Here is a 26,244-nt window from a genome sequence, read left to right on the forward strand (position 1 = left end):
TGTTTGTCACAGGAAGAACATGAGGGAAACACAAGGGGTCCACATGGAATTCACGAGCCTTCTTTAGCCAATCAGTACAAGTAAACGTTGATTAATGTTTTGCCATGGTAGTTGTAAAATGACAATAAAAGGGAGCCTTTTAGATGGGGTCAGGGTGCGTCAACAAGGTGCCTTCCCACCGAGAGGCCTTCCCATGAACTATCTTCCTGCCTATGCATCTTTCTTCATCGAAACAACAGTCCAGTTTGAAAAAATTTTCCCTTTAACGAGGTGTGCTAGCATATCTTTCATAAGGGGGAGGTGGTACATGTTCTCCACACTGATTGCATTTAATTTTCTAAAATCAACACAGAGATGTTCTGAGCAATATTTTTTTTTTCTCTAACACTGGAGCTGCAATTTTTGGTCGGACTGATTCGATGAAACCCGTTGCTAGGTTTTTCTCAATAAATGCTCTCAGTTCTTCCAGCTCTCTCAGGGACATGCTGTACATCTTGGGTTTAGGCAGTTTAGCCTAAACGGGTAAGATTTCTATCACACAGACAGTGGTGCGGTGGTGGTGGTGGAGCTCATCCGAGGCTTTTTCGTTAAAAACTTCAGAGCCAAGTCCTATGGGTATGCCCTCAGTTGGCATAGCGTGACCAGGCATGGCTGTTTCTCAGTGCTCTGCCCCCTGTGTTTTTTTATCTGGATTCTCAGCAAAAGTCACGTGCATCTGAAATTTTATGATGCCTTGTTTCCAATTTTGGGGTTCCATTTTTTCAGCCATGCAAGGCCCAAAACTAACGGCCATTCCATGCCAGGTGCCACTATAAATGTAAGTATTTCCTCATGGCTCCCAATGCCTATTTGTAGAGGCTCGGTGGCAAAAGAAGCTGGCTGTTGATCCATCTAGTTGGCAGAAAGCAATGGGGTTTTTCAGCTTTCTTACGTTAATCCTCAACTTCCCTACTAGGGTTGGGCTGATCAAGCAGCGGGTGTTCCCCGAGTCCACTAACACAGAGATATTTATCTCCCTGTCCCAGTTTGGGATAAATAGTCTTTAAGGGGAGGGTAAGCAGTTTAATTGGTTTGCTTACCAGTGGTTCATCTTCTGGATTGCTTCCAAATAAGTGTGATTCCTCCTGCTGAGATGCCAGAGTTTCCTCCCCAAAGGGGTGGTGGTGGAAATTCTGTGATCTCCCTGCTCCTCAGGGCAGTTACCTTCCCATGCTGGCCAGGTTTTGCAAGTTTCCCCCCTGGCAGGAGTTCAGTGATTCAGTGTGCCTCAGGCCATACAGGCATTGTATAGATCATCACTCAGCCCATCCTTGAAACAGCTCACTAAAATATCCTCTGGCCAGGTCACATGACTTGCGAGGTCCAGGAATTCTTCAGTATACTCTGCTACTGGCCGTCGCCCCTGCTTTACCACCTTAATGTGGTCGTGTGCTTTGCGATCTGCGAGGGGATCCTCAAACCGTCGTTGCAGGGCCATCATGAAATGGTCAAAATCCTGGGGGCGGGGCTGGTGAAGTTTTTGGGGCTCCAGAACTACTGCCGATATCTCCACCGCGGGACGATCCAAATTGGATCTCACTGTCCTGTTGAGACAGTGATAGAGGAGGGCACATTCTGTTGATCCCAGGGACATCGCAAAGTCCCTGGTTGATCCAGGAGAAGCTCTTTTTTCCGGCACTGAAGAGGCAGCCATTAAGCTGCTGAAGTTGGGACAGCCCCGAACGGAAGAAAATGAGTGAAAGTATTATGATCTGGTGAGAGTTTTTTCTAATTTGATTTTAAAAACACCCTGAAGAGCAAATGCAACTAGCATTTAATATAGAATATTTCTGATTAATAATACAATATTGGGAAAACAGCAAAAAGGAAAGCGGGGGGGGGGGGAGCAAGAGAAGGGGGAAACAACGGGGAAAATGTAGGCTTCTAACAATTCATTACCTTATTCTTCAATTACTTACAGAATAAAATGTATTTTATTATAATAGTTCTAAAATAGAATCAATATCAGTTTAATTATTATAGTTCTATCTAATTATTTAAATTAATTTACTGTATATGAATAAATTGATTAAATATAATTAAAGATAATATGCTATAATTGTTTAATTAACTTCAAATAGACAAATTAGACAAACTGCTTAAGAGAAAAACTAATAAGTTATTAAAGGTTATTTTCCGGATCTAGTATCTTATGATATATAGTAGAATAAACTTAAATCGAATCAAGCGTATATATATTGTCCATTAACTATAGTTTTTATCTTTCTTGGTGTTATGTAAACTTATCTTTCTTCCAACCAAATACGGTTCCAAAGGTCTGGATCACCTGTTCACTTCATTATTCCACCATCCAATTTAATCTACAGTCCTCTGTGTTCCTATTATTCAAATCCACGTCCGGTCCCAAAGGTGTAATGTTATATCCTCTATTTAAGTCCTTATCGTCTGGTTCATCAGCTATTAGTCAATAATTAAATTGTTAAATTGTTCAATCCAAACAGTTCAGTCTCTGGTAGTCAAATAGTCAAAGTCCCTCACACTTTGTATCAGTTTTGTATCCTATTCTTCGCAAGAAGTATCACTAAAAGATAGTTTGTATGAATCCACTCCAATCAAATTTACTGGATTTTGTCCCAACTCTCCGCACTCTCCCACAAGCTTTTCCTCTCTCGAATTATCTAGTTCAATCCACTCTGGCAACTCCACATCAGTAAAATCCAATACGATCAGTTTGTAAAGGTCCATCCAAGTTCCGCTCCTCTCCTCTCCTCCGATCTCCAGCACTCCACGCTGCACACACTCTCTCCGCTCACTCCGATGCTGCACGGTCCGTTCTTGTTTTATTTTTTATCCAATTCTCTCCACTCAATCCAGTCCACATTTATAAGATCCAATACTAATATCCAAGTCTTTTTAAATTATTCTCTATTCTCGTCGCAGTATTCATAGGAATTGCCTCCTTCCGCTCTTCCGCTCTCACTGTACACTCAGCTGTTTGGATTTTTGCACTGTCACTTTGCTTTCAAAATGGCTCCGTTCCGATCTATCTTCCGTCGCCGCTTATCCTCTTTCTTTTTTCGGGTTTCTCTTCCACCAGCGCTGCTTCTTACTATCAGATAATTATTTGGGTTTTTCTAGCTAAGGGTCTTCTGTTGATGACCTCTTATAGCTTTCAATCTTCGCTTCCCTCTTATACAGTTATCAGCGCCTCCGGCCAGCCCCGTAAGGCTGGTTTTTCCTCACTCTGGATTAAGGGCTTTATCTTGTACCTTCGGAGAAGTTGCGATCTCCTCCGAGGTCCTAAGATGTTCCCCTTTAAACTATTGATCACTACGAGATCAATAGCGCCTGTTTCGGCTCCAGATGCGGGATTGTTAGGGACTCAGGAGCGGAGCTTCGCCCCTTTCATCCCTAACGTGCTGAGATCGCCACCGGAAGTATTATTAATCAGAAATATTCTGAAAAAATCTTGTAAAAATAATCCTGCATCCAGGTTATAAACATTATATGTGAGAATTTTATGAAATTGTGGGCAAAAATAATAAGCATAATAGATATGGCAACCTCAAACATACCAACTACTATTAAATCAACCAAGAAAATACCCCCAACCCAAACACTATTGGTGGCTTCCCCGGTCCAGCAGAAGACAGGGGAAACAACAGATAAAGAAAAGACTAACATAGGTATTCAAAACATCCAAGCTGCCCTTGCAATGATCCAGGAGGGAATGAAAAGGATGGAAGATAAGATGACCCTCAATCATGATGAAAACAAAAGGAACCATGAACAAATGTGATTGGATGTAGGGGAAATTAAAGATGAGATTAGAAATATAGATGAGAAAATAGAGAAAATTCAACAAAATATAACCGAAAACGAACAGAGAATCCATAAAGTTGAGGAAAAGGCGGAAGCCACAGCTACCAGGTTGGAACAGATGGAGAATCAACAAGTGATAAGGAGTCGAGATACAGAAGATGCATTGACATTTCTTGAAATGGAAAAGGCATCTTTCTACTTAAGATTCCAAAATATAGATGAACAAAGAGATGAAGACTTGGGTGAAATCATGGTTGGAATCTTGGCAGAGGCAACACATAAAGATAAAGATGAAATAAGAGGTGGTATCGATGAAATTTACAGGGTCTTCACCAACTATGCAAGAAGAAACAAACTCCCTAAAGAAGTACACATCAGATTTACGAAAAAAAACAATGAAAGAAGAAATATACCGAAAGATGAGAGAGGAGACAGTTATGTACAAAGGGAGGGAAGTTCTAACACTAAAACAAGTACCGAGAAGGGCCAGGGATAGGAGAAGAGAATATAACTTCTTAACCCGACAGTTAAATAAACTCAAGATAAAATTTAGATGGCTTATACCAGAAGGAGTACTCATTTCTTGGGAAGGAAGAAAATTTCGAATTGACACCATAGAAAAAGCCCAGGACTTCGCAGATCAACACTTAGGATATGAAGGAGAACAGGAGAGCAGAGGAGGCAGAGAAGATTCAAACCCCAGTGACCAAGAAGAGCAAGAGCAATAAACAAGGAGACAAGGAACGGAAGAAGGGAAAGTTGGGGAAGGAGGAAATGATGGGGATTACACAAAGAGTCACAAGAAACACAACAAAACTTAAAATAACAGACAAATAAACAACAGCAGGAATGGAAGAAGAACTAAAACTCATTTCTATAAATATAAATGGTCTAAACTCACCAAGCAAAAGACATCAGACATTCACCAAACTGCAAAAATTAGGAGCAGATATAATCACATTACAAGAGGTACACATAAAAAAACAACAGAAAAAATTACTCGAAAATAAAAAATTAGGAGTAATGTACACATCCTTAGGCGACTGTAAAAAAAGGGGAGTGGTAATATATGTTAGAGACCATATAAGAACAAAGCCAATATATGTGGACAAAGAGGGTCGAGTTTTAATAATAGAAGTAAAACTGGAAACAAAAATAATACTGTTAGTAGCCATTTATGCTCCAAATGGAAACCAAATAGATTTCTATAGAAAATTACACGATAAATTAAAAGAGCTGGATTATGAAAATATCTGCATCATCGGAGATTTTAATGCAATTGTTAACACACGAGAAGACTACTATAGTAACAGGAAGAATAAAATCAAAAGGAAGACACTGCCACAAACATTCAAGGATTTGGTACAAGAAATGAGTCTACATGACACTTGGCGAGAATTAAATACTAAAACCAAACAGTACACATACTTTTCAGGCCCACATCAATCGTGGTCAAGACTGGATATGGCTTGGATGACACCCCAACTAAGTAAAGAAACACACGATGTAGAAATTATGCCTAACATATGGGCCGACCACAACCCCATTAAAATAATTTGGAAAGGCTCCCGGAAACAAAAAAGATGGAAAATGGACACAAGTATTATAAAGGAAAAAGAGTATCTACAAATGATAGAAAAGGAGATCAAGATATTTTTCCAAATTAACACAAAGGACCAAACGTCGTTACAAAATTTATGGGACACGACGAAAGCATATATTACGGGCTTAACCATTGCATACGTGGCAAAAAGGAAAAAAGAGAAACAAAAAATCAGGAATGACTTATTGGAAGAAATCAAGATAGAGGAAACTAAATTACAACAGAACCCTAATAACAAGATAGCACAGCAAAAACTTAATTTGGCTAAACACAAATTTGACTACAAAAGTTGATTTGGCACAAAAAATAAAAATGGCAAAACAGACCAACTTTGAACATGCAAACAAAACTGGACGCTGGTTAGCTCATAAATTAAAAAAACAAACAGACAAAAGAATTATACACCAACTCCAGGACGAATCAGGAACTTTACTCCACACACACCTAGATAAGAAAAACATAGTGAAAACATTCTTTCAAAACCTCTATCGACAGGAAGATGTCCCGGAAGACCAAATTCGAAAATACCTTAGTAAAGTAAATATTACACAATTCAAAGAAGAACATAGAGAGATCCTGAACTGCCCCATAACAATGATCGAAGCTCGCAAAAAACAAAAGAACAATAAAACTCCAGGACCAGATGGAATTCCTACTGAATTTTATAAACACTCCCAACAAGAAATAGATGAAATATTGCTACAAGTCTTCAACGCAGCATTATTGACAGCTGAAATTCCAAAATCATGGACAGAAACCATTATTACGTTAATACACAAAGAAGACTTAGATCCGACCCAAGTTAGAAATTACAGACCCATTTCATTACTCAATGTGGACTACAAACTATTTATGTCAATATTAGCGCAGAGACTTAAAACAATAATTCATAAATACATACACACAGACCAAAACGGCTTTATACCCAGGAGGCAGATCAAAAATAATTTGAGAACGATTATAGATATCCTGGAATATTACGATAAGAAGATAGACAAGGAAATAGCTTTAATATCTCTCGACGCCCAGAAGGCCTTTGACAACTTAAATTGGTCCTTTCTTACAATACAACTGGAATCGATGAATTGCGGAGAGAAATTCCTTAAATTGATAAGAAAAATCTACTCCTGTCAAACAGCCAAAATTGCAATAAATGGTGACATGACACAAACTTTTGACATTCAGAAAGGAGTACGACAAGGTTGCCCCATGTCACCTCTATTATTTATAATCACACTGGAAGTTTTATTAACGGAAATCAGGAAGGAGGAAGACATAGAAGGCCTTAAGATCCGGGGAGAGGAGTATAAACTACTTGCCTTTGCAGACGATGTGATTTTCATACTGGAAAACCCAATACGATCTGGAACCAGGTTGATGACAATGATAGAGGAATACGGGGAAGTTGCGGGCCTCAAAATAAATAAGCAGAAGACGAAAGTATTGACGAAAAATATGACCCAAACACAGAAGTTGAAATTAGAAGAAGAATTAGGACTTCAAATAGTAAAGAAAATAAAATACCTAGGTATTTGGTTGACAGCAAAAGCAACTACAATTAAAGAAGATAATTATACCAAATTGTTAAAACAAATTAAAAAAGACTTGGAAATTTGGAGTAGATTACAACTCTCATTGATGGGCAGAATTGCTTCAATAAAAATGAACATATTACCCAGAGTATTATATTTATATCAAGTGATACCGATACACCCCGGAAGAGATTTCTTTAAGAATCTCAACAAAACAACAATGAATTACATATGGCAGGGAAAGAAGGCCAGAATTAAAATCAAAGCTCTACAGGACAAAGGAGGCCTAGCAATACCGGATTGGGAACTCTACTACAAGGCATCAGGACTGACCTGGATTAAAGAATGGATGAAACTGGACAACAAAAGAACCCTATATTTAGAAGGCTTTGACTTAATAAGAGGATGGCACGCTTTCCTATGGGACGGATCGGACAAACAACACACGTACTTCCAACGTCATACAATTCGAGCTTCACTATTCAAGATCTGGCAGGATATTAAGAGAACTCACTATACTAGAATACCAAAATGGTGGTCCCCGATGGAAGCATTGATATACCCGAATACTCTCGAAATAGGAAAGATGATGCGGTACCAAGACTTATTGAATCATGAAGGCGAACTCATCTCAAGACAGCAACTTCTAAACTCTGGCATAAATATCGATTGGTGGCCCTATACTCAAATACACTCAAGACACATAGCAGACAAAAAGCAATATGGAATTTCGAAAAATTTGAACGAATTGGACAAGATTTTACAAGGCCCAGAACAAAAGATGATAACCAAAATATATAACTATCTTCTTAGATATAAATTATTGGAAGAAACAGTAAAAGAAAATATGATAAGGTGGGCCAGAGACATAGGGCATAACATTCAACTGGCAAACTGGGAGAAATTGTGGAAACTGAACATCAAAATGACAAGAGCCATACCCTACAAAGAAAACCTCATAAAAATGTTTTACAGATGGCACTTAACACCAGCCAGATTAGCCAAAATATACCCGAACGCCTCCCCACGCTGTTGGAAGTGTAAAACAAAAAAGGGGACATACTACCATGCCTGGTGGAAATGTATAAAGGCCCAACAATATTGGAAGGACATAAAGGAAACTATTGAAGAAATAATAAATCAACAAGTAGAAAACACTCCAGAATTCTTTTTATTTGGAATGATAACAACACAACACAACAAAGAGACAAAATACCTCATCATACACATTCTGACAGCAGCACGGCTACTGTTCGCGCAAAATTGGAAATCAGACCAACTCCCAACCAAAGACAAATTAATCTCAAAGATAACAGAGTGTGCCGAAATGGATAGATTGACACTGGAACTCCAGGATAAGGAAGAAAGTGAATTCTATCTTGTATGGCACCAGTGGTATCAATGGCTGGAAAAGAAAATCAGTACAAATATAGATGAAAGAAAATAGGGTAGAAAATCTAAAATTGGAAATGAACAAAGAGGAGATGCAAGATTATTTCTAATTTAAAACACCTGAATTGACAATGTATCACTTATATATCAACATACAAAGCAACATATATTCTGATGATGACCAAAACATATATGTAAAATATGGTGTGGGTAGGTTGGTGGTGGGAATCTGTTTGTCTTTGTAATGTCTTTGTATTTTTTTCTGTATTGTCTTTATCTCTTTGTTTAAATTCCAATAAAAAAAAAAAGGATTTAATATAGAAGTAACTCAGCGGTGGAATTAAGCCTGAATTTAAGTTCATTTTCCTAAAATATAAACTATTTCTATGTGTGGATATCAGTGGAAAGTTTTACTTTAAACTGGACTGGAAAGGAGGCTTACTTTTTTATCTGCTTAAATATTAAATTTTTGATGTTGACTGAGATTATTAATTTTGGAATTAGATTTGTCATTTTTGTTTTTGGCAGACTTTTATTTTTTAATATTCTTTCTGCTATATTGCTAATTGAAAGGAGAAGTGGAAGTGGAAGAAATAAGAGACATTGCCATCTAGTGGATTGAAACATTGTACTTTCCTTTTGTTTTTTTTAACTGAGGGGAAAGGGAAAAAAAGTAGCAACTGTGTTATTTTCCAAGGTCAATTGGCTAACTTACAGATAAAATTTAAAAAGGACATCAAAGAGTGTCTACAAGTCTGTTTATAAAGGTGTCTTGCTGAGAAAAGCATTGTTGAAAGGCGATTAAAACTGGAAAGAAGAAAATAACAGCGGCTCTGAAAAAGAGAGCTGTTAGATTAAGTGTGCACAAGAAAGAGATTTTGAATGTTACACAGTTATGGACTTTTATATAAGATGGAAATACTTTCCATCTCTAGCTCTACCTTTCCACTTCACTAATATTTTTATTTTTAAAACATTGGAACAGATATATATTTTTCTCCTTTTTTCCCCTTTTTCTTTTATTCTTTTATTCCTTCACAATAAGTGTTTACTTAATTGGATTAAGGCACATAAGAGCCTGAAGAATTTTTTTTTCTTTTTTTCTTTTTAATTTACTGATTGGAGATTGTTATTTGAATTTGTTTTTGGCTACTTTACACAATTGGATTAAGACATACAAGAGTCTGAAGAAACTTTTCCTTTTTCTCCTTTGGTCCTTTTTCTTTTCTTTTTTCTTTTTCTTTTTTACTTGCTGATTGGAGATTCTTACCTGAATTTGTTTTTGGCTATCTCAGATGATTGGATTAGGGCACACAAGAGCCTGAAGAGTGTTGGTTTTTTGGGGGGTACTTTTTTTTTCTTTGCTTTGCTTCTTTTTCCTTTTTTCTCTTTTTTGGTCTCTTTTCTGTTTTTTCTTTTTTCTTTTTATCCTTTTGTAATCTCCTGCCATCTACAAAACGGATTAGGGTTGAGAAGAACCTGAAGATATATTACCTTACTGTGTCGAGTTGGATTACTTATAGAAATGAGCAAAAAAGCAGTTATTAGTTCTGCTGGATCGACCCCCTCTTCATCACCAGCGGGAGGACAACAATCAATACAGACAATGATTCAGCAGGAAAAAGAGAAAGAACATGAGAAAGAAAAAGATGCGACAATGCAGATGATTTTGCAAGGAATACAAGATATAAAATCCAAAATAGAGAAAACAGATGAAAAAGTGGAGATTATACAACAGATGATGAAGAAATATGAAGACAGACTTGAAAAAAATGAAGAAAAAGAGGAACAAAGAGATAAAAAAATCAGAGATATGGATAATAGATTAGAAGAAGTTGAACGTGATAGAAGCGGCTTAGGATGGGAGATGGATAAATCAGAATTTTACTTAAGATTCCAAAATGTGGAGGAAGCAAAAGGAGAAAATTTGGCGGAAAAAATGATAGAAATTCTTGCAGGAGTTCTAGAAATTTCTAAAGAAAAAATGTTTGATGGCGTTGACGAAATACACCGAGTATATACTAGATATGCAATGAGAAATAAACTACCAAGAGAAGTCCACATAAGATTTACCAAAAAATCAATCAAAACACAAATATTGCAGATAGCAAAAGAGAAGGCGTTACAATACAAGGGCAAGGAAATTAGAGTGCCGAAGCAAATACCAAGAAGAGTAAGAGAGCTGAGAAGAGAGTATCAATTTTTGACAAAAATATTGCTCCAGAAAGGAGTGAACTACCGATGGCTGATACCAGAAGGATTGATGTTTACATGGCAAACACAAAGATTTAAAATAGATTCAATTGACAAAGCTAAAGTATTCCTTGTGGAATATATAAGAGAAAAAGATGTTGAGCCAAGAAGGGAAGAGACACTGCTCCAACTAGAAGAAGAGGATCTCCTGATGATGGGAAAGGAGGAGAGCACATTAGAAGGCACAATAGGAGGTGCTATAGAATACAAAGAACAACGTGAATTGAGACCTAATAGATCAACAATACTTTATACACATAAAGTATAAACATGGAGGAGAAAAAATTAATTACAATAAATATAAATGGACTTAATATAGCAACTAAAAGAAGAAAAATATTTCACAAATTGGAGAAATTGAAAATGGATATAATCTGTTTACAAGAAGTGCATATTAAAAAGCAGCATGAATTACTTTTGGTACAGCCCAAACTAGGGAGATTATTTGCTTCACTGCCACAATGTAAGAAAAGAGGAGTGGTTTTGTACATCAAAGATACAATATTAGCGAAAAAAATTTATGAAGATGGAGAAGGACGAATTCTGATGGTGGAAATGACAGACAATAACAGGAAAATATTGCTAACAGCGATATATGCTCCTAGTGACAACCAAGAAAACTTTTATAGAAAATTACATTTGAAATTAATAGAGCTGGACTACGACAACATCTGTATGATGGGAGACTTCAATGGAATAGTAGATGAGAAAATGGACTATAATACACAAAAGACAACAAAACAAAGTAGGAAAACTTTGCCAAAATCTTTTTTTAAGATGATAAAGGAAATAAATTTAAAAGATATATGGAGAGAAAGAAATGCAAAAAATAGACAATATACTTTTTATTCCAATAGACATTTATCATGGTCCAGAATAGATATGATATGGTTGACAATGGACTTGACCTCGAACATAGAAGAAATGGCCATAGAGGCTAATACTTGGGCAGATCATAATTCAATGATGATGAGATGGAAAGGGCAAAAGGAAAAGGTCCAGATGGACTTTAAACACTACAATATTAAAAGAAAAGGACTTCCTACAGAATATGGAGAAAGAATTAGCTTTTTTTTTAAAAAGAAAATAGAAAAGAGGATACATCACTGCCGAATCGATGGGATACCATGAAAGCCTATGCCAGAGGCCTGATTATTGACTATACAAGGAAAAGAAATATTAAGAAAAGGCAAGCATATAAAACTTTAGAGAATGACTATAAGACATTGGAAAAAGAACTGCAGAAGTTCCCACAAAAAAAAGACATTAAAATGAAAATGGGCATGATTAAACATAAAATGGGATTATTAGAGAAAGAAGAGCTAGCACAAAAAATCAGGAACGCTAAACAGAAATATTTTGAAGATGCTAATAAACCAGGCAGATGGCTAGCATATAAATTGAAAAAAGAAAGAAACTCAAGGAAAATAACACAGTTAATAGATGATCAAGGACAAATTAGATTTGGAAATGAGGAGAAGAAGAACATTGTACAAGACTATTATAAAAAACTATATGAAAAAGAAAAGATAGAAGAGGAAAATATTAAACAATATTTACATAAGGCGAATTTACCTCAGATTCCAAAAGATGTTGAGATGATGTTAGAAGGGAATATAACAATGATGGAGTTGACAGAAGCAATTAAAAAAGAAAAAAGTAGGAAAGCACCAGGTCGAGATGGATTACCGGCGGAATATTATAAGACTTTGCAGGAATCACTGAGTCTCCCATTACTAGAAATTATGAATGAAGAATGAAGTAATGTTACAGAAGGAAATACTCAACTCATGGTTAGAAGCATATATTACACTTATTCCAAAAGAAGATACTGATCTACAACAAGTAAAAAACTATAGGCCAATATCCTTGCTAAACTCAGACTATAAAATCTTCGCTACAATACTAGCAGAAAGACTTAAAAGATATTTAAATAATTTTATATATCCGGACCAAAACGGATTTCTGCTAAAAAGGCAGATTAGAGATAATTGGAGGATAATTTTGGATACATTAGAATATTATGATGCGCACCCAGAAAAGCAAATGACTTTGATGTTTTTAGATGCACAGAAAGCCTTTGACAATGTGAACTGGCGATTTATGATACTACAATTGAAACAGATGGGCTTTGGAGAGAAATTTGTTCAAGCTATAGAAGCTATATATTATAAACAAACAGCAAAAATAATGATGAATGGAGAGATGACAGAATCTATTGAAATACAAAAAAGAACGAGACAAGGATGCCCATTGTCACCATAGTTGTTTGTGTTAACATTAGAAGTACTAAACAGAAATATCAGAGAAGAAAAAGGAATAAAAGGAATGAAAATTCAAAATCAAGAATATAAATTGCAAGCATTTGCTGATGACCTGGTGTTTATCTTGGAAGAACCACTTCAATCTGTAAACAAATTGATAGACAAAATAGGAGATTTTGGGAAAGTGGCTGGTTTGAAAATAAATAAAGACAAAACGAAGATGTTGACAAAAAATATGTTAAAAAAACAGAAAGAAGAATTGGCGGAAATATCAAGGATGCAGGTCACGAATAAGGTTAAATATCTGGGAATACATTTGACAGCAAGATGTGGTACTCTTAAGGAGAATAATTATGATAAGCTTAAACAACAGATAGCGACAGACCTAACAAAATGGGAGAATTTGCAGCTATCATTGATAGGGAGAATATCAACTATTAAAATGAATATACTGCCCAGACTTTTATACTTGTTTCAGACAATTCCAATTAAGTTGGGGAAAAATGTTTTGAAGATTTAAATAAAATGGTATTAAAATATATATGGCAGGGCAAAAAGGCAAGGATAAAACTAAAATTGATGCAAGATGTTAGATCAAGAGGAGGTTTTGGTTTGCCGGATTGGGAATTGTATTATCAAGCTTGTAACTTGATGTGGATTAAAGAATGGATAACACTAAGGAATATTAGATTGTTGACCTTAGAACGACATGATTTACTGTTGGGTTGGCACGCTTTTATGTGGTATAAAAGTACAAAAGTACAGGGTTATTTCAGAAGACATATGATATGAGAGTCTTTGCTATTAAACTGGGAGAAGATCAAACAATGTTACTATTTAAAAATTCCAGTCTGGTTATCACCTATTGAAGCAATCTCACACGCAATAACATTTATGAAGGAACAAATTGTTAGATATGGTGAATTATTAAATGAAAGGGGTGAACTTAAGTCGAAGCAAGAATTAGAAGAACAAGAGCTTGAAATGGATTGGTTTTCATATATGCAAATACAGTCTAGATATAATGAAGATTTTTAAAAGGAGGGTTTTTATAGTAACTTGACAAACTTAAATAAAATCTTAACAGGTTCTGCTGACCATGTAATTAAAAAATTGTCCAGTCATTTATTAGAAGTAAAATTGGCAGAAGAACAAGTTAAAGAAACAATGATTGCATGGGGGAAAAATGTGGGTCATGGGATTGACTTAGAGAAATGGGAAAAATTATGGTTGCAGAATTATAAAATGACAATGTCAACAGCATATAAGGAAAATTGGTATAAGATGTTTTACAGGTGGCATTTACCCCCGGCGAGAATAGCCAGAATGTACAAGAATAAATCGGAGAAATATTGGAAGTGTCATCAGACTCCGGGCTCATATTACCATATGTGGTGGACATGTACAGAAGCTAAAAAATATTGGACTAAAATCCACAAATGGTTGGAAAAAATGACAAAGAAACATATTGACTTTAAACTAGAGATATTTTTATTGGGGATTTTACCAGAAATATACAATAGAGAAATGAGATATTTAATTGTGAATGTTTTAACTGCGGCTAGAATTGTATTTGCTAGAAACTGGAAAGGTGAGAAGATACCCACGGATGACGATGTTATCAAGAAAATTTTGGAGTGTGCTGAAATGAGCAAATTGACATTTGAAATTAGGAAACAAGAAGATAAACAATATTATTTGATATGGGATTTATTTTATCAATGGTTAGACAAGAAAGAATGGAAATGAAATATGAAATGGATAAGATAATAAAACATATAAAGCAGCGGTTCTCAACGTGGGGGTCGAACGGCCATTTCACAGGGGTCGCCAAAGCCCTCTCTCGCCCCCCCACGCCTTCACTCACCCTCACTCTCTACCTCTGTTGGATCGCCGGTTGCCGTTCGCTTACCCCACCCACTCCCAATCTATTGCTGCCTCCGGAGTCCCAGCTGATGGCTAGAGGGAAAAAAACTTTAAATTCTTGCCGCGGGGCTTCAAAGAGCCGCCCTACTCTCAGCTGTTTTGCGGAGGGCTCTATTGCTAGCTAGCTGCAAAGAGGTAAATTCCTGGAGCAGATTTTTTTCCCCCTAGCTATGCTGAAAAAGCAAAATTGAAAGTAAGCAGGCTGCAACGTGACAAAATGAGGCAGAGAGATTTGTTTTTCCTCACCAAAAAAGGTAGGTGCAAAACTGCAAACAATGGGAAATTTAGGGCAAAAGAGGAGGTTCAAGATTTTAAAACACAAAAGAAAAAAAGTTCTATTTAACTAGGGAATTGTAATAATTGAGATACTATTAATTGTATATTGTGTTGAAAGCAGAAATGGTTAAGTTGTGGTTTGGAGGAATATATGGGGGAAATTATTTGGTTTAGTATTATTGGTAAATATAATTAATTGATTTGTAAGAAATTGGATTGCATGGAAATAATTGGAATATTCATGTTCATATTAATTAATATACAAAAAAGATAGTTATATAACTAATTGATTTATATTAAAATGTTGAATTTGTATTAAACAACTGTATTACATAATTACATAATTAACCAATGTGAGGATGGATATAAAAATAGATGACAATGTGAAGGGGTATAATATAGAATAGAAGGGAAAAATTGAATTTGATTAAGATTAGAGATGAGGATGAAGGGTAATATTGGTTTTTTAAAAAAATAGATGAGGAATAAATATGGTAAAAAGGAAATATAAAAATTGTAAATTTAATTGAAATGACTAAACACTGTGTCTGAAGAAATATCCTTCTGAGTTCTGCTCCAAGTGGGGAAAAAGACACTGGAAACATGGAGACTGCTTGGAAAGATGCTTTAATGGTGGACAGGATCACATGGCTTGAGTTCCTGAACAGAAAAGGGGCAGATACAGTAAATCCTCGGGTTTTTATGCTTTCTCTGGCTTTGCATTTCTTGGGGCCCCGAAAGAGTATCCTGATTGGTTGTCAGACTCCCAGGGGGTGGGGGTCTTAGCTAGCCTTGCTGGCTGATGGTCACATGTGCTTCCCAGGTCACATGCTTCCCAGGTCACGTGTGGTGAGTTTCGGTTGCTAGATGGGGCCCATTGTGTTAGTTTCTGTTGCTATTGTGTTGCAAATGTCCTTTGACAAAGGATTGACTTTCTGCCTCTGGCCCATTAAGAAAGGGTGAGGGGCAGGAAGGTGGGAGCTGCTTTGTCTGTAAAATATGCTTCTCCATTTCTCATCCAGGGAAATATAATATTCTGCCTTTTTAATATTTCATTCTTCTAGGAAAGGGATGGGTGCTAACCTCCTACAACTGTTTAAATTTGTGAACCGGCCAAATACTCTGTTCAAAGAAAATACGTTGTATGTTTGTTTCTAATTATTGCTATTTATTGCTATTTGTTCTCTTTTATTCTTTAAAGTTTAACAATTCATTCTTTATCTTAATATCTTTATATTTGTTTGGGGTTGGCTTTCTTCCCTTTCATCTTTTTTATTGTACAGCAATCTTTCTCCTCAAACCTATCACCTCTGTCTTTTCTTTCCTTCTTACTTTCTCTTCCTCCCCTCTTCTTCTTCTCCCTACTTCCTCTTCCTTTCTCCTTCTCCTCCTCTCTTCCTCCCTCTCTTACCCTCACTCCTACTCTAATTTCCCTTCCCTTCCTTCATCCCTCTCTATTGCTGTATCCTTTTATGCATATGGACTACTCAGAGGGCTGAAAAAATTATTTTTGACTGGTCCTCGCACTTTTGACCAGTCCTCAAACTTACGACTGTCCTCACAATTTACGTTTTTGCCCTATCTTGTCACCATGTTGAAGAGAAGCAGTTGTGAAATGAGTGACACGGTTGTTAAGAATGCTACAATGGGCATAAATGATGACCAGTCATAACTGTGAAGACCGGTCAAAAGTGCGAGGACCTGTCAGAAATCACTTTTTTCAGCCCTCTGAGTAGTCCCTATATACATAGCCATGGCCACCCGGTCACATGACCAGCTAGCCACGCCCACCCACTCACATGACCTCCAAGCCATGCCCACAAAATAAGCCATGCCCACAGAACCGGTAGTAAAAAAATTTAGAACCCACCCCTGGTTGGGGGTCACCACAACATGAGGAACTGTATTAAAGGGTCGCGGCATTAGGAAGGTTGAGAACCACTGATATAAAGAGTTTTTTTCCCCCTTATAGAGGACAATTTACTGTTAAATAATTGGTAAATGAGAACAATAATGTAATAAATTGTTAAATAAGAAAATGTGGGATAGAGGATTAAGCACAAAAGATTCATAACCGATCAATACACTTTCTGTAATTGTAATGGATGATAATTGTTTTATGTTTTAAGTTTTGTTTAAAAATAAAAAAAAATTTCCCAAAAAAAAAAAAGAAATGGTCAAAATCCCACAGTTCTGGTGCATCGGCGTTATGCAGGGTCACCATCCATCTGGCAGTGGCTCCCTCTAGGGCTAGGGTCATATCTCACACTTGGGATCCTTGGATTTGGAAATCATGCCCGTATTCTTGCATTTAGGTGAGCACGTGTGCCAGAAAGAATCCTAATTGTTGTGGATCCCCATCAAACTTCACCACAAGGGAAGGAATTTCTCTTTCCAGTTGTGGGACTCAGGGCTGGTTGGGAATGGGCGCCAGTGTGCGTGCTGCCTGGAGGGGAGGGTTTGCTAGATCTTCTGCCACTGCTGCTGTGCCATCTGCTCGATAGGCAGGCTCCAGAGGGGGATGCCTCCCCTGGCCTCATCCGTGGCTGCTGCCCTTTCCATGCTCCTTGGCTGTCATCCTGGCTCCCCTTGGATATTGAGATTTTCCAAAGTTTCCATCACCAATTGGGTTATATGCCTCTTCAGACGATCCTCCCTCAGTGGTGCTTCAATTAGTTCCCCCTGGTCAGCGAGGGCTTCTAGTTCCAGTTTCCACCCCGGTTTTCGGTTACTACAGCTAAGGGTGACTCCTCTGGTTCTCTCATCCCAGCTTTCTTCCCGATGCCAATTGACCAGCTGGGCTTTTCGGGATTCTCCAGGGTTACCTCATCCTCTCCGATGGGGTGTACGAAACAGGCATCCGGCTGGGTGGTGGTTGATGTCTTCCCCCAGCATTTGGCTTCTCCCAGGTCCCTGCTTCGATCGGACATGGTTTGCAAGGTCCCCTCAGTAGAGCGAAGAATGCTTCTCTGGGTTGACCGTTTTGCAGACGTTCCTTTCTGTAAGGATTGCCTCTACCTCTAACTTAAGAAAGTGAAAACTCTTGAAACAGAGTATTTCAAAAGGAACATTTTATTAAGTAGAAGTGATAGCAAAGAAATCAAAGCAACGTCTGAATATCCTTAGGCAAGAAAAGTAGGATTAAAGCAATAGAAACCCCTCCCTTTAGCCAGAATGCAGATTTTAGCCAATATACGTGTGAAGATGTTTTCTTTACCAGCTGCCCTGAGAACTAGATAAGCATGCATTCCCATTGCTATCCTCTGTTATCCTTTAAAGTGAAATAGCCCACATGGCCATCATAAACATGTCTTAACCATCTGTTTTAAACCATCTTTAACACCTTAAGAAGAAAATGACCTTTCATCACCTCCAATTCTATCTCACCTCCGATGTATTCAATAACAGAGCTCCTAGCACTGCGAGATTCCCCCCTCTCGCAAGTTTGGCCCTCCCAGTTATCTAGGGCCGCCCTCGAGGACGGGTTTTGGAACCCCGAGAGGTGGTATGCTAAGAACCAGAAGCTTTCGGGTTTTTTAGATAGTTTTTCAAATTCTATTTTAAGGGGATCTGGGAGGAGGGTGGTTTCCAATGTAAATAATGAGGCTGGGGGGCCTCCCGGGAGGGGGGTGGGTTGTATGGGTTCAGGGATTAACCCGCGAGGGACGGGATCTAGTCCATCTGAAGAGCACGGCGGAGGAGATGCAGAATCCGGGGCCAAAGAGAGGGTTAGAGCTTGTGCTGTTGATAGACATTACATCAGTACTGTAGGTGGGAGGGGCAGATATGGCGGGAGTAGGGGGCCACATAAAGTTGCAGAAGTGCGCGCTCGCTGTCTTCTAGTGGTGGCACGCTCCGGCCCCCAATGCTCTTCTCATTCCCCAGGTGGCACAGACCCTCAGGCCCTGGGCCTTCGGCTGATGCTATGCAATGCCAGGTCCGTGGTAAATAAAACCCCCCTCATTTGTGATCTTGTTCAGGAGGGGGGAGCGGACCTGGTGGGTATTACGGAGACCTGGTTGGGCCAGGAGGGGGGAGTCCCTCTCGTAGAGATGTGCCCACCCGGTTTCCGGGCATTTCATCAGCCAAGGTCACAGGGAAGGGGCGGGGGGGGGTGGCAGTTATCATTAAAGAGGGTCTTGGTCCGAGGGAGACCACTGTTCCTCAGACGGCCGGATGTGAGTCCCTCCTTGTGAAGTGGGGTCATGGGGTGCAGATGGGCCTGCTGGTTACGTACCTGGCTCCCTGCCACGTGGCAGCGGCCTTGCCTGAACTACTCAACATTATAGCCGCAGTGGCGATTGATACCCCTAGGCTTATGGTCACGGGGGACTTCAACCTGCCATCCGTCGGTGAGGTGTCTGAGGTGGCTCAGGAGTTCATGGCTTCCATGACGGCCATGGACCTGACCCAATTAGTTCATGGTCCTACTCACACAGGGGGAAACACACTGGACCTGGTTTTTGTCTCTGGTCAGTGGCTGAGTGGTCTCGAGATAGGGGATATAGCGATCGAGCCCTTGTCATGGTCAGATCACTCCCTCCTTCGCTTTGACCTTCGAACCGCCACACCCCACCGCAGGGAGGTGGAACCGATGAGGTGGTTCCGCCCCAGGCGCCTGATGGACCCGGATAGGTTCCAGACGGAGCTTGGGCCATTTCCTGAGGCTCTGGCACACGGCTCGACTGAGGAGCTGGTGGCCGCCTGGGATAGGGTGGCCGCTGGAGCTTTGGACCGGGTTGTGCCTTTGCGGCCTCTAACCCGGCGTCGATCTCACCTGGCTCCCTGGTTCACCGAGGAGCTGAGGGAGATGAAACGCCGGAAAAGACGCCTGGAGAGCAGTTGGAGGGCCAGCCGTTCTGAATCTGACCGAACACTGGTAAGGTCTCATATTAAGACCTACCTGGTGGCAATAAAAGCGGCAAAGTGTAACTATTTTTCCGCTCTTATTGCATCATCAGATAATCACTCGGCCGCCCTGTTTAGGGTGACCCGCTCTCTGCTCCACCAGGAAGCGCGGGAGGACCCCTTGGAGGGTAGAGCCGAGGACTTTGTACAATATCTGTATGACAAAATCGCTCAGATTCGGGAAAATTTGGACTCTGACTGGGTAGATTCGCGAGGGAGGATGGAGGCAAGTCTTGAGAATATTACCTGGGAAGAGTTTGATTCTGTGACTCCGGAAAACGTGGACAAGATACTGGGCAGACTGAGCGCGGCCACATGTTTATTGGACCCGTGTCCCTCCTGGCTGGTGCTGGCCTCTCGGGAGGTTACACGAGGCTGGCTCCAGGGGATTATAAATGCTTCCTTGAGAGAGGGTGCCTTCCCCGCCACCTTGAAAGAGGCAGTGGTGAAGCCTCTCCTCAAGAAGCCTTCCCTGGACCCAGCAGTGTTGGCTAATTACCGTCCAGTCTCCAACCTTCGCTTCGTTGCGAAGGTTGTTGAGAGTGTGGTAGCGCGACAGCTTCCTCAGTACTTGGATGAATTGGCTTATCTAGATCCGTTCCAGTCGGGCTTCAGGCCTGGATACAGCATGGAAACGGCATTGGTCGCATTGGTAGATGATCTCTGGAGGGCCCGGGACAGGGGTTGCTCCTCTGTCCTGGTCCTATTAGACCTCTCAGCAGCTTTTGACACCATCGACCATGGTATCATGCTGCACCGGTTGGAAGAGTTAGAGGTGGGGGGCACTGTGTTGCGGTGGTTCTCCTCCTTTCTCTCTGATTGGTCGCAGTCTGTGTTGACAGGGGGGTAGAGGTCGACCCCGAGGCCCCTTATATGTGGGGTGCCACAGGGGTCGGTTCTCTCACCCCTTCTGTTCAACATTTATGTGAAGCCGCTGGGTGAGATCATCCGTGGTTTTGGGGTGAAGTATCATCAGTATGCTGATGATACTCAGCTATACATCTCCACCCCGGACCACCCCAATGATGCCCTTAAAGTGATGTCCCGGTGCCTGGAGGCTGTACGGATCTGGATGGGGAGGAACAGACTCAGGCTCAACCCATCCAAGACCGAGTGGCTGTGGTTTCCGACGTCCCGATATAGTCAGTTGGTGCCATCACTGACTATTGGGGATGAGTCATTGCCCCCCACGGAGAGGGTTCGCAACTTAGGCGACCTCTTGGACTCACGGCTGTCTTTAGAAGAACACTTGACGGCTGTGGCCAGGAGGTCTTTTTATCAGGTTCGCCTGATTCGCCAGTTGCGTCCCTTTCTGGATCAGGACTCGTTAAATACAGTCACTCATGCCCTCGTCACTTCACGCCTGGACTACTGTAATGCTCTCTACATGGGGCTCCCCTTGAGGAGCACCCGGAGGCTCCAGCTGGTCCAGAATGCGGCCGCGCGGGTAGTTATGGGACCATGTGGCTCCCATGTGGCTCCCCTCCTGTGCCAGCTGCACTGGCTCCCTGTGGTCTTCCGGGTGCGCTTCAAGGTCTTAGTTACCATCTTTAGAGCGCTCCATGGCTTAGGACCGGGGTACTTACGAGACCGCCTTCTGCCACCAATAGCCTCTCACCACCCAGTACGCTCCCATAGAGAGGGGCTTCTCAGGGTGCCGTCAGCCAAACAGTGTCGACTGGCGGCCCCCAGGGGGAGAGCCTTTTCTGTGAGGGCACCCACCATCTGGAACGAGCTCCCCCCAGAGATACAGAAGATTCCGGATCTGCGCACTTTCCGCCGTGCCCTCAAAACATTCCTGTTTCAGCAGGCCGGCCTGGCCTAACTTTCCCTTTATATTGCTTTTGATTTTATTTTAAACTGGGATGTCTTGAATTATCTAGGACCAGAGTGTTTAGTATATTTTAATTGTTTTTTTTTTAACATTTGTATTATATGTATTTTTATCGTTCGCTGTTCACCACCCTGAGTCCCTCAGGAGTAGGGCGATATATAAATTTAATAAATAAATAAATAAATAAATAAATAAATAAATAAATAAATAAATAAATAAAAAACATTCCCCAAAGGTAAGGAGTTCTCAAGGCGCTTCTGCACCAGAATATAGGTTGTAAAATATCTGTTGACACAGGCAATGCTAATAAATCGAATCCAAGCCCCCCCCCTCCCAATTGAATGGTAGTATCACTTTTAGGGATCTGACAACTCCTCTTGGGAAAGCATTGTTCTCTCCCCCCTCACTTATCATTGCTTGAAGCAAGCTTCAATTCTTATTCTGCTAAGTGCAATATGTATGATCACTTGTTTAACATCCATATGCCTGGCTGTTTCTCCTCTATGCCATGAACCAGCTTCCAAACTCTTATCCAATACTAGTACAAACATTCAGTTCAGATTTAGATTGCCCTACAAATAAAGAAAGTATGCAAAATATCACTGTGTTGGATTTCCTAGGCTTATCCCATTTGCCTTAGACAAATGCAAATTTTCCTCTATTTTCAGCCCTGCTGATATGTGTGCTCCAGCCCATTTTGTGCCTTCGGCCCTTTTTCAGTAAAGTACAGTCCTTGGTCATGCAAAGACTGCTAATTCACTCCTGCCATACTATATTTCATTAATGAGAGACTTTAGGACAGATCAATGTTTGAGGACCTCTAAAGCCGTGATGGCGAACCTATGGCATGCATGCCAGAAGTGGCATGCAGAGCCATCTCTCCGGGCATGCGAGCTGTTGCCCGTTACCCTTCCAGGTTCTGGTGCACGCATTGCATGCGCGCTGGCCAGCTGGCTTTCACATGCGTGGGAGTGCTGGAAACCGGAAGAGCTGCTGCCCAGTGCGCATGCATGCACCAGGAAGATGATCTTCCAGTTTCCGGTGCACACATGTGCACTGGGCAGCTGATCTTCATGTGCGCATGCACACCAGAAACCGGAAGACCAGGTGGCCGGTGCACATGTACGTGCCAGAAATCAGAAGATCATCTTCCCGGCACGCACATGTGCACTGGGTGGCTGCTCTTCCGGTTTCTGTGTGGGAAGAAATAAAAAAGATTTCCTAATCTGCTCTAAAAGACTTACCTGGAGCAGAGTTCTGGGATACTTTCAGGGAAAACATGCTGGCAGCCAATCCTGAGCCATAGGAGAAAACCCCAATTCTGGATCCAGCCAGCTGCTTGGCAGAATACCTGCAAAAATGTAGAATAAATAAAATCTCAGTGGAAAGACCATATTTTTTTCTCCGGTAGCTTGTTGAATCTGCGTATTGTGTCACTATTCCTTTCTGAAGATGAAAATTATAAATTGTGCTAATTTATGCTGACATGGATGGGATGCAAAAATGTCTAGAAATCTTGAGACCATGGTGGGGTTATTGACCTTCTAATTAACACTTAAATGTATTTGTTTCTCTAGAAAGAACAAAATAATGCATAAAATACACATAGAATGTCAATATCGAAAGGATAAATGATTACTATAACTCAATTTCAAGCAAAAAATTAAGCTACCCACTTCTAAACAGAGCAATAAACAGTTACCGTATTTTCCGGCGTATAAGATGACTTTTTAACACATGAAAATCTCAAAAGTCGGGGGTCATTTTATATGCCGGGTGTCATTCCCCTATACCAGGCAGACCAGCCCGAAAGGCTCTGACGAGCCAAGCTCTGACCATCCCAGCTGAGTTGCCTTCTAATCAGGCAACTCAGCTTGGATCGTCAGAGCCATTTAAAAATCATTTTTAAAAAAAAGCCATTTAAAATCCCCCCCCTCCAGCTTGTTTACTTTAGCTGCTAGTCGCAACATTTGTCTAGCTTTGCTTGCCTGCAATCCATTGCATCAGCAAGGAACTGAATCTCCCTGGCTGCAATCAAGCAGGCAGGGCGTTGTGGATTTCAACTCCCAGAATTCTTCAGCCAGCAAAGCAAAGCTGGCTGAGGAATTCTGGGAGTTGAAGTCTACAAGTCTTAAAGTTGCCAAGGTTGGAGACCCCTGTTCTATTGGGTAATTTTTTTTCCCCTTTGGGAGCTTGAAAAAAAATAGTTAATTGGGGTTTTTTTAGTTGTTTTTTTTTTAGACTTAGCCATTTAAAGTTTAGGAAGTTTTAAATTTAGCTGCTTTCATATAAAAATAAAAATAAATTAAAATAAAATAATATTTGTGCAGCTTTCTGAGATTTAGTGTGTTTCTGTAGTGTTTCACTCTAACTACACAAACACACAAAATCTCACAAAGCTGTATGTGGAATTTTGTGTGTGTAAAGTGTGAAGGTTGGGTTTTTGGTTTTTTTGTGGCTATGTGAGGTTCCTGCTTGTTGCAGGGGCCATTTTGGGTCTAGCACAGCTGCTTTTACATTGTGGGTGAGCCAGTTGTGTTGTGTTGGGTGTGTGTAAAGTGCCAGGGACTTGCCCGGCACTTGCTCTCTCTCTATTGTTTGTTATCTTCCTCCTATCATCATCAGTTCCGGTGTGGTTGACAGCTTAGAAAACAAACAGCATGGCAGCTCCCATGGGTTTATTGTTTTATCCTTCCTTTCAGCTTTAGAGTGAATTAGGAAAAGTTTAATCCAATTGCACTGTTTTATGTTTACATGTTTGATGACAAACAGCCTTATGTTTATAAGTGACAGTTTTCCTGCTAAGTTCCTGTATGTCATAAGCATTTGAATTAAAATTACAATATTGAAATCAAATCTGATGTTTTTTAATTTTTATTTGGTGTGCATTGGAAGAGGGGTAATCTTATACAGCGAGTATAGCCCTAACCCTATATTTTAACAGGAAAAGTCAGGGGTCATCTAAAATGCCCAGTCATCTTATACACCGGAAAATACGGTAAATCTAAATATCTAACATTGATGTGATTTTTATTAAAAAGGAAAAAATAAATGTTGCATATAAAATATATAAAAATATAAAATGTGTTATTTGGATAAAAATTAGTTCATATTGTAACAATATTAGGGACCACCAATATATCTGGATGCATTTAGAAGAATTCATTTCTACAGATTTTAATAAGCAACGAAGCCATTTAATTGTTACATAACATTTATAAAACTTTAATATACTACTCTTAATGCAGTATATTGAAGAATAGAAGGGAATCGAACGTTCCCATTGACTCCTGTAGTGTGAGATCAGGCCTATAACTTACTGGGCCAAGAGAGATGCCAGGCAGCCATAGACTGATGGAGTATACATGTTGCCATTGCGGGCAGAAAGGAAAAGTGAGGGCTGCGTTTTCTGCTTGAACAGCTCCTGGCTGGCCTTCTGAAAAGCTTTGTCCACCTCCCTACTGGAATAGGTTTCTTCCAATTTCACATTACTGAAAGAGAGAAAGGACATCTAGTTCCTTACAGGTAAATTGGACTATATAGGTGTATATATATATACTGAGCTGGAGCTACAAAAAAACCTTGGCTACGTAGGGAAAACCTGGCTAGAAGAAAAACATATATATATATATATGGTGTTTTTAAAAAATATTTTCTAACATGAATTACAACAATGAACAAAACTTCCCATTATATCAGATACTAATTTTTTTTGTTAAAAAAGGAAAAATATTTTATCCCAGTAAAGAATTATGTGCCATGATTCTTTTTTTTTTTTACAATTTTTTATTTGTTTTATTATATAAAACAAAATAGGAAATTAAGGGAAGAAAAAGGAATGGGGAAAAGGGAGTGGGAAAAAAAGAAAAGAAAGGCATTGATTTATGACTCTTCTTAGCACAGTACAAGATAAAAACATTCCCTCAACTTTTTGCTTTTACACATTAATATTCTATAATGAGAAATATTTCTGATCAACAAAACCAAAGTCAAAGTTACATTTTTTTTCATCAGAAGCACAAAATCCAGAAGTGATATCCAAATGAGAATATATTTCCTCTTTGAATAAAATAATTAGTTTAACCATTCCTGCTTTATCTTCCTTGCTATGGAAATACGTATTTTTTAAAATAAATTTTATTAATTTTCTATTGTTTACATTTATTAGTGCTTAATAAACATTGTGTTGTCTGAATATTTAATTTGCTTAACAATACAGATTACATTTTTAATCTCCATCCCTTTTTTCCAACCACTGGTAAAATAAATTCCATGTTTGATAATATTCTGTGTCTTCTTTCTGTTTAATTTTCATTGTAAGTCTATCCATTTCTCCACAATCTAGTATCTTCCTAATTATCTCTTCATCTCGCAGTATTTCTTCATTTTTCCAACATTGTGCAAATATAATCCTTGCTACTGTTAAAACATGCA

The 26,244-nt window shown here is 39.5% G+C and overlaps 1 protein-coding gene across 1 annotated transcript in view; it reads right to left on the reverse strand.

Annotated features, from left to right (window-relative positions):
* HMGCS2 (3-hydroxy-3-methylglutaryl-CoA synthase 2) overlaps nt 1-26,244 on the reverse strand; it is a 71,980-nt gene that overhangs the window by 15,597 nt on the left and 30,139 nt on the right. The window contains exons 6-7 of the mRNA XM_070940883.1: nt 25,131-25,301; nt 23,055-23,161 (exon numbers count right to left, since the gene is read on the reverse strand). Coding sequence (XP_070796984.1) covers nt 23,055-23,161; nt 25,131-25,301 — 278 coding nt within the window. The remainder of the gene's footprint in view (nt 1-23,054; nt 23,162-25,130; nt 25,302-26,244) is intronic.

The sequence above is a fragment of the Pituophis catenifer genome, unplaced genomic scaffold, assembly GCF_029215685.1.
Source record: "Pituophis catenifer annectens isolate HBS135680 unplaced genomic scaffold, rPitCat1.0.hap2 SCAF_3, whole genome shotgun sequence".
NCBI classification, from domain to species: Eukaryota; Metazoa; Chordata; class Lepidosauria; order Squamata; family Colubridae; genus Pituophis; species Pituophis catenifer.